This window comes from Lucilia sericata, unplaced genomic scaffold, assembly GCF_015586225.1.
Source record: "Lucilia sericata isolate MDLA Ls3-8-SP2 unplaced genomic scaffold, ASM1558622v1 Contig000202F_arrow, whole genome shotgun sequence".
Lineage (NCBI taxonomy): Eukaryota > Metazoa > Arthropoda > Insecta > Diptera > Calliphoridae > Lucilia > Lucilia sericata.
In genome coordinates, this window is record NW_023994230.1 from 512,039 (window position 1) to 521,325 (window position 9,287).

At 37.3% G+C, this 9,287-nt stretch overlaps 1 protein-coding gene across 1 annotated transcript; it reads left to right on the plus strand.

Moving 5' to 3' along the window:
• The first annotated feature begins 311 nt into the window (after window positions 1-311).
• LOC119601960 lies at window positions 312-8,276 on the plus strand. The gene is made up of 5 exons (XM_037953267.1): window positions 312-340; window positions 3,340-3,786; window positions 3,952-4,280; window positions 4,425-4,518; window positions 7,170-8,276. Exons 2-5 carry the CDS (start codon window positions 3,343-3,345, stop codon window positions 8,274-8,276), a joined length of 1,974 nt encoding a protein of 657 aa, XP_037809195.1. The 5' UTR covers window positions 312-340; window positions 3,340-3,342.
• The last annotated feature ends 1,011 nt before the right edge of the window (window positions 8,277-9,287 follow it).

The following is a 9,287-nucleotide window of genomic DNA, read 5'->3' on the forward strand; positions in this document are numbered from 1 at the left end:
CAAACCTATGGAACCTAAAACCAATAACACTTTTTATCATATAACAAAAATTATGGAATATACGCATTATCTTTTCTTCATTATTTTCAAACTGTTCCACAACAAATAATGTTACAGATATAGAAAAACTGATAGATACTCGTAATGTGATAAAGACCACCTCTGGTGAGTGAATGAATTTAATGACAATAAATGGCAAAAAAAAAAAAGAAACCAAAATGAGCAACTAAATTGTTTTTAACATACTACATCCGTACCATAATTAACTTGTGAACTTAATGACATATTGCACAATTTAGTTGATAATTGACGGTGGATATAATAGCACAACATTTAAGCGGTAATATTTAAATAACAATATAGCATATTGTTAGGCAATAGAATATTATTTATATTAACGGGCAAAGTGTTATTCAAGTAATAAAAAGAAATCTAATAATAAAACGGAATTTTTAATAATTTGTGGTGTAAATACAAAAAGTAGAGAATTGTTTAGAAGTTGGTAATAATATTTACGAGAATATTTCATAATATTTACTTCTAAAGTTGAGATACTGTGTTTACAAAGGAAAAACTGCAACAATGTCTAGTTGAGAGGGCTTTTAACAATCCTCTATAGACCTTAAAAGTTGCACAAAGAATAAGGTATGGGTCAGTGATTCAAAGTCTATTTTGGGGCTACTCGACCGTGTAAAGGAGAGGGCTGAGGTACTTATTGGTGACCGTAGGGCATCTAACTCTATTGATTCTCTGGAGCACCGTCGCAATGTGTGGTGTGTTCCAATATTCTATCGATACTACAATAGAATGTGTTCTTCTGAAATTAGGTAACTTGTTTCCGAAACTCACATATTTATACGTAACACATGTCTTTCAGCAATATTAAATCCATTTGTGATCGATTGGCCAGAGGTTCGCATAATGTACTACAGAGTCGTACTGTCCGCATGTGAAACAAACTTCCCCCTAAATGTCTTTTCTCTTACTTGCAATGGGAGTAGGTTAAAATCGAATATCCAGAAAAACTACTCCCTCTATTCTCCCTCCCGTAACCTACAAGATTATTTCTGCTAAATCGGCTGTAAGAATTAGGAAATCGTGCACATTAAGACAAGATTGCATTGATCATGCCATCATCCTTCAAACAGTAAGCAGACCGATTATGAGGTTGCAGGCGAATTGTATACTAAATACATCAGGCTTTAATAGGAAATTGTTAATTACTTTCAATGCCATCAAAAAGACTGGGCTATACTTAGGTTATGTTGATAGGTTTTACATAAAATCCGAAGAAATACACCTGGGCCGCTATTGGTCCTGTTGTGCGCTCCTTTTCATGAAAGTAAATTACAGAATACGTACCATCATACTATGCTCAGACTTGCTTATTTTGAGGAGATTTCTACTGTTGCTCTTATTAGGATCCCTGTGGTTCTACCCACAGTTTCATTATTCCATTAGACCCATTTTCCTTAATTCAACCTTCGTTCCGTCGAATGGTTTTGCGTTCGTCAGGTTAACTACCTCGAGCTCCCTTCTCTTTAAAGCTAATACATTCGCCCTTTCGTTGACGACTACTCACGAGTGGCCTGGTACCCATATAATGTAAATCTTTATCATTATCATTATCATTACCCTAATGGCCTTCTGGCTGTCGGTAAATATGTTAAGCCCTGTAGGCGCTATATTTATTCGTATACAATTTACGTATTGGGTTGCTGGTTTTGTGATTAGGTAAACGGTGGTATATTTCTGTTTCCGGGCCTTCAGTATAGAACACCAGTACCACTTTGTCCCCCAATTTAGAGCCATCCGTGTAGCAACGGATTCCTACGGGGATTTGCGCCATTGTTCCGCTTGACCAAAACATTCTATCTGGGATCAGTATAATAAAGATAAAGTTTCCCACATATTCTGCGTCTGGTATGCGATCAGGCACGTCCGATGATTGTGTATAACCTTCCGATGTGTCTAGCATACATTGATGACGTGTCGTATAACCGCTTTTGGCCAGTTCACCTAAAGTTATGAGCTGTAAGTACTGCCTCATATCTTAAATATGTTCCAATGGGTGGAATATCTCGCAACGTTTCCAGAGCCTTGGTTGACTTATGGCATCACATTTACCCAAGCAGCATCTACGCTGAACTCCCTGTAGTAGTTTGCTATTACACTTTTTGTCCACCATTCAAAGACAAAGACCGTTTTTCGGCTAAAATTTACGCCTAATATTGCCGCTAGAACAATCTGAGAATTCAATCTCGAGACGTTGACCAATAAAATCTTCACAAGAACTTCGGAACTTCTAATTTAAACCGACCTCCAATTGCATTCACAAATCAGACGACATTTCGAGTTAATATATGTTTCTGGATATGAAACATTCGCTCTCTTTGTTAACTCAGATGGGAGTTCATATGAGTTCTAAGGCATGAGGACTTTCGGAGAACTGAAAGTTTCAACGAATACTTAATTAACAAATGGAATTGATTCGAAACTGTTTCGCAAAGTTATTGATATTAATATCCCCCTGGCCGATATGAAGCCTGATCGGCAAATGGACAACATAAGAATCTTCACAAAAATTTCGATCATCTATCAGGGCTTAATGGAGCCATTAGCTCTCCTTGTCAACTCAGATGGCAGTTAATATGACTTCTAAGACATGAAGGCGTTCGAGGAACTGAATGTACCAAAGAATGCGGAATTAATGGATCGAACGGTTCTAAACTGCTTCGCTAAAGTATATATGGCTGATAACGCTAAATGATTAACATAAGAAACAGAACTCACGTGGTCCACTGTATCCAATTTGCAACTAAAATGCTATGGTCCAGTGTTTCAGACCCTGTTCAGGTCCATGAAAGGACTCAAATTTGTTCGAAATACCGGTTATTTCAATTGATAACCATTGGTTTTACAAGATCGCCCAAATGCATGAGGGATTATTTTAAGGGTTTCTTAATGGATCAAATGTATTACCACCAATTTTGGCATAATTTCCCATTTAACCTTATCTAATGGTTATTTTAGGATCATGGAAAGAACCACATAGTTGAAGTCTCTACACTCGAAGCAATTGAAACAATTTACGATATGAAGTTGTCCGATCGTTATCTTACGTAACACAAAGGTTTCAAATATGAAAGTTCGCTTGGGTATGAGAAAACTTTCCACAAGATAGTTGCCCCAAAACCAAAAAAGTTTCGGACTTATTGACTTTCCCTCGTATAGTTAAAACGTATTGAACTTTATCTTGATTTTTAATAATTTTTTTAATATAAAATTTCCTTAACAATTAACATTAAAATTTTTTATAATTTAACACTTTAAACACAGCTCATGGCATTCGCTGGTGCCTACATTAGTCATATCACAAAAATCACCCATGGAAAATCGAATTTAGGCACAGCACACCAACAGCAATTAGGAGGAACGTCATTGAATAATGACGACACCAGCAATAGTGTCGACAGCAGACCCACAACGGATGATGACAATAATAATAGTAATGAATATACAGAAGCTAATTATCCTGGTGTATTGGATACAGAGTTAACATCCCTGACAACCGCACAGCGAAACATCTTTATAGTGACACTGACCATACTCTGTTTACTGTCGCTATGTGGTAATATGTGTACGCTCTTTGTAAATTTTCGCCGTAAAATACGTCCGTTCTTTCGGGCATGTCTCATATCGTTGGCATTCAGTGACTTGATGAATACAGTGTTTCTGACCACAGCCTATTTGTCACAGTTTACGGCCGAATACGTTCAGATCTGGGTAAATATTGAAATATATGTATGTATACATTTGCATAGAATCCTATTAAGGACATCTTTGAATGGAATTGATTGGATGTGTACTGCATATGTATGTGTGGGTGTGATAACTAATTTTGTACTTTTTTTTATTATACTTGTTCTCTACTACTGTTTGTACATTCAGCGTTTAGGAAATTTGATGTGCAGTTTTGTACCTTTTGCCACAACGTCTGCCATTTTAGCCAGCAGCATGACTTTAGTTGGCATTGCCGTAGATCGTTATTTTGCGGTGATGAAGGCCGTAATCGGTTTTTGGAATCCAAGTGTAATTAGCTGCATTGTCTGTATGTTATGCATTTGGTTGGCTTCCATTGGTATTGCTTGTCCCGTATTCACTATTTACGATTTAATACCGGTGTACATTTTGACGGAAGAACATGAAACGATGAATGCGACAGGTTGGTCAACAACAACAGCAACGGAAGCAGTAGCTACAAATACAACTACCACTTCATCATTGTTGCCAACGGAAAATGGTCATGTGATTATGACGCCAAAGAAACCAAATATTACCGTGACAACAAATACGCAGACACCTAAAACAACACCAACAACAGTAACATCATTACTACCAACAGTAGGAACAGCAACAGGAACTAAATCGCCTTGGGAAATAGAAGCAGCACTAGAGGATTTATCCTATACTTTGGTGCGTGAACAAAAACTTGTTAACATGTGCGTATCGGATCAAGTGAGTATTTATTTAGTACTTTTTTAATGTTTTTAGGTTCATACATCTTTTACTGGAAACTATTAGTTCCGAAGGCAGTTTTAAAAGTTTCTATAATCCTCAAAGTCATGTAAAGATAGTGAGTTAGTAAGTTAGTTTGAAAGGAGGATGTATATATAGCAAATCCGAAAAATACGGGGTCTATGGGGTCTATTGTACGCTCTTTTACCAGTGCCTCAGGTAGGAATCGAACCCAACACCTTCGGTCACCAGACTAGAATACTAACCACTAAGAGATCGATTGTTTTATGACCTGTGTGAACGAAACCAGACTAATTATATATTTCCTTGAACCAGCACTCCGGTGATGACCCCTTGGGTTCCGACCCTTGGTGCGTTGTGTTGTAACCAGGAAAACTGCTACTAATATCAGTACTTCTGTTTCGCATTTCTATAAAATGTGTTGTATTGCCGAGTGGCCAGTCGATCACAAATAGAAATATTATTGATGAGAGATGTGGTAGCCCAGTCAAAGAAGTGACTAATTCTCTTGATAAAACCTAGTAGACTGCGAGGGTCAAGAACCGCAATATCCCCCATTTCGTCATGGAACCTATTCCTTAGCCATTCCAGCCTGAGATCTTAGGACAGAAGCAAATTATATGCTCGATCGACCATGTTTCTTCTCATCAGAATCCTTAGAGTGCGTTTATACAGTGCTATAAGTATTTTGGTAGTCCCCATAACAAGTTTTGGTCATAGGGCCTTTGATACTTTGCAATCCAATCTGTTCTTCTAGGACTGGTTTATTATGTCACAGATTCTCTCGAATATCAGCCTATAATAGTGACAAATGGGTGGTTTTACCATCCTTTCTGTGCCATTTATATCAAGTTTCGAACAGAACATGCAGATTGCAATGTCCTGACTCCTAGTGGTAAACCGTCTCATAATGTCCCTAATGGCATTTCTACAATCTATAACCAGGCGCGAATGTACCGAGTGACAAGCCTATGCTCTAAGAGCAGTTTGACCATCAACATAAATTGTCACAACAGACTCAGTTCCTTCGCTTTCCAGGTCGCTATGATCTCTGCTTGGAAGACACTGCATTCGACAGGTAGACTGAAGGATCGTTTCATCTTGATATCATCTTGGACCCATCAGTGAAAACTGCACACCCACCACACAGTCTATCGGAAACAAGCCAATCATCCCTAGTTGGAAATTCTATGAGAAGTCCCGAAGTCCAGAGTGGTAATCTCGTAATCTGTTATTAAGACAGACCTACATCGTAGAGTATTTTTGTATGGTCGTCGCGTGAAGGTTTGACTAACGAAGTCTCGTAGAGTCTTAGCAGATTCCTAGCCGCCACGCCTGCTACAAAATTTTCCATAGGTGACAGGTACAGAATGAACAGAAAGGTCGCTTGTGCAATGCATCTAATGGCACCAGAAATACCAATAAAATCACACCTTTAAGCTTTATTGATAATTTTCCCACAACTGTTCTTTATCAAGGCCTCCCACCAGATAATGCAACCATAAGTTAGAATAGGCCTGAGAGCCAATGTGTAAATCCAAATTACCATATCTGGTTGCAGACCCCAATTCCTTCCTATATTACCAGCTACACCGACTTTACACGTGTCAGTGCTACAACAACAACAATACTAGGAGATAATCAGTTCGTAAATAGAGATTCAGAACCTAATTTTGTAATTGCAAATCGATTGGATATATCGAAAACCGTACTCATTTAGTTCTTAACTGAAAAGTTTAGCACGAATGTTCTTTTTCAGATCATGGTTATCTTTAATTCTCAATAGAGAGAATAAAGAAAAGAAATCCAACCTTTCTAAGCAGAAGGGAAACAAATTGGATTGAACAAAGTTGAATCCTGAATTGTCTCCTTCAATCAAACCTGAGAACCTCTTTATACCAAAGAGGAAAGGAAATTATCATAGTAATCCCCAGAAATAGTTTTTCTACATGTACTCTTTGAATAGGTTTAAAAACCAGGTTAGGAACGGTAAGAGTAGATCTTCGAAGAGCTTCTCTAGTGGTGAGACCAGTCGCTTGCGAAAAATCCTGTCAAAAGCTTTATTCAAAAGCACGGATGACGAGAGCACCTGAATTACTAATAGAATTGATGAACACTCATTTTCCTGGTAACGTCCCATTGAACAGCTCATTGGCTAGACCATACATCTATTATCAACATCCGCCGGAACTCAAATTGGCGAGGATGTTATTAAATCGGCAATCAACACCTTCGACCCATACAAATCTTCAGGCTAGAATGTTATTATATCTACTGGTCGACAATACAATATAGATCTAGTCATCCGAGGAATCATACGAGGAATCTATCAAGCCAGTCTTACATGGTTCTATATTCCCGACCAATGGATCATATGGATTCGCCGCCAGAATATCTGTCCGTCTTCAATGTCAGTTACCCTTTCGAAGTGAAGCGGATAAGGCAAGTCAAGTCTTCACGACCTTCGATCGATTGTTAAAATGTTTGTCACACTAATCTCCTGATTTATCATGTTATGTATATAAATTAGATTTTATTATACAATAAACTTTTATAGCCGAATAATGTATTATATTGAAATATCTACCACCTGATAACTGAAACAATTCTATTACATTTTCACTTTTCAGAATAACGTCGCTCTCTATTATGCCATTGTGTTCGTTATAATCTTCATACCCTGTATTGGAGCATTCTTTTGGTTCAACTCTATAATAGCCCGAAAATTATGGAAACGTCGACATATTGCTGCCATTACTAAAAAGAGAACTCTTAAGGCGAAAACAAAAAATCAAGCTAAATGTAGCGATGCACCCTGCACGATCGAAACACCTAAAACAGAACAACCCAAATGTTCTTTTCTCTCAACGAAAAACTGTAATTGTAAATCGGTTCACACCTCCAGTTCTACATTGCCTAGTAGTTTGACTAATACTTTGGGTGGTAAGGTGACAACAGCAACTAGTGCCAGTGCAACAACTAACAACACTTCTAATGTTACCGCTAATAATTCTCGAGAAGCTAGACATTTGAGAATGTTTACCATTATACTCCTAATGATGGCTGTCTTCGTTTTCCTACGTTTGCCCGCCTGGATCTTTCTACTGATGCGCATGTATGGCAGCTATACAAAACCTGGACATTGGATTTTATATTTTGTCTTTGGTTTAATGAATTTAGCCAGTTCCGTTTTAAATCCTTTATTTTATACATTCCTCACCGAAACTATACAATATACCTTAATTTTTAAAGCCAAAGTTTCTTCACTGCTCTGCTGTTGCTATTCGCAACTCTGCTGCTGTTGTTATCGTGTCAAATATGGTGCCCACAAGGAAACAACTTCTTCAGCTAGCTTTCCTCCCAACCCCGATGAATGTCATTCCAATATACACATGGAAAATGTAAAAGAACCCTGGCATGCGAAAATACATTGTTGTGAATATCTTTGCGGTTGCAGTGGTTTTCTACGTGCCTCTTTGAGTTGCTATCAACCTCATTTGAAGACTGAACACAAATACAAAGTCCATACACATTCCGTACCGTATGAAAATGAAAATCATTCTAAGGAGGAGTCGGTAGGTGGTCAAGCTACCAATAATGATAAGGATGAGGGTGTTGATTGCAGTGATGAAATAGATGACGAAGATGTTCGTGACTTTTATGAATATAATCAAAGAATTTATACAATATTTCCACCATCTTTGGTCTCCTCATCGATAAATTCACAGATGTCGTAAATGTTTTATGTAAATAGTGTATATCTGGAAAAATAATAAAAAGAAGTAAAAAATTTTAGTGTGAATTTATTATAAAATTTACAAAGAAATTGAAACTTTTAGTAAGTTCTATTGATTTAAAAAAAAAGTTTAGTCTAGAAAATATTTTGAAAGTTTGCTTGTTATTCGGGCTTTTCTTGGTACTTTGAATATTCAGTTCAAATTTCGCAGAAGTCTCAGAAAGTGTTATTCTTAATGGTTTTTTGCTCGTGTAACTCGGTTTCCCAAATTCAAAAAAGTTACGCGACACCAACGTTTTATCGACGCATAAATCCTTTCTGCTTAACACCATAAAAAGCTGGTAGGAAAATATCTGTGACCGACAGGTTTAAATTCCTAGGCGCATTCCATGATCGGAAACGACTATCTAAATATCGATGTAGGAGAACCATAGGCATGAAGTTAGTTCTTAGTTAAACTATAAGACAAAAAGTCAGTTTTAATATGGTGGACAAAGACATCAGCTTACATGTTTCTTGGGCGTAAGCGGGACCATGATTAAAGATAAGAGATCGTGGAACATTAGGGCAAACCCTTATGGGAATATATTAATACACGGATAGTTTTAAATTGGGAAAAGAAGTCTGGTGATCTACATCGAAATATATATCCGTCCTCCTAATCACTAGCTTCCAGACATCTATAATTGAATTCTTAGCGTTAAGCTCCGGATCATATGAGTATTAAGTCACTCGGAAATAAAAGCGAATGTACTTGTTATAAGGTGGTATAAGGAGGTTAACTTAACCTGATGGACAGTGGAATGGTAGGTAGGAGTACTAAAATCCTCTGAAGTGACCTCAACGACAACAGGATGAAGAGCATCCTCAGTTAGTTAGTTAGTTAGTTGTTAGTTAGTTGTTAGTTAGTTAGTTAGTTAGTTAGTTAGTCAGTTAGTTAGTTAGTTAGTAGTAGTTAGTTAGTTAGTTAGTTAGTTAGTTAGTTAGTTAGTTAGTTAGTTAGTTAGTTAGT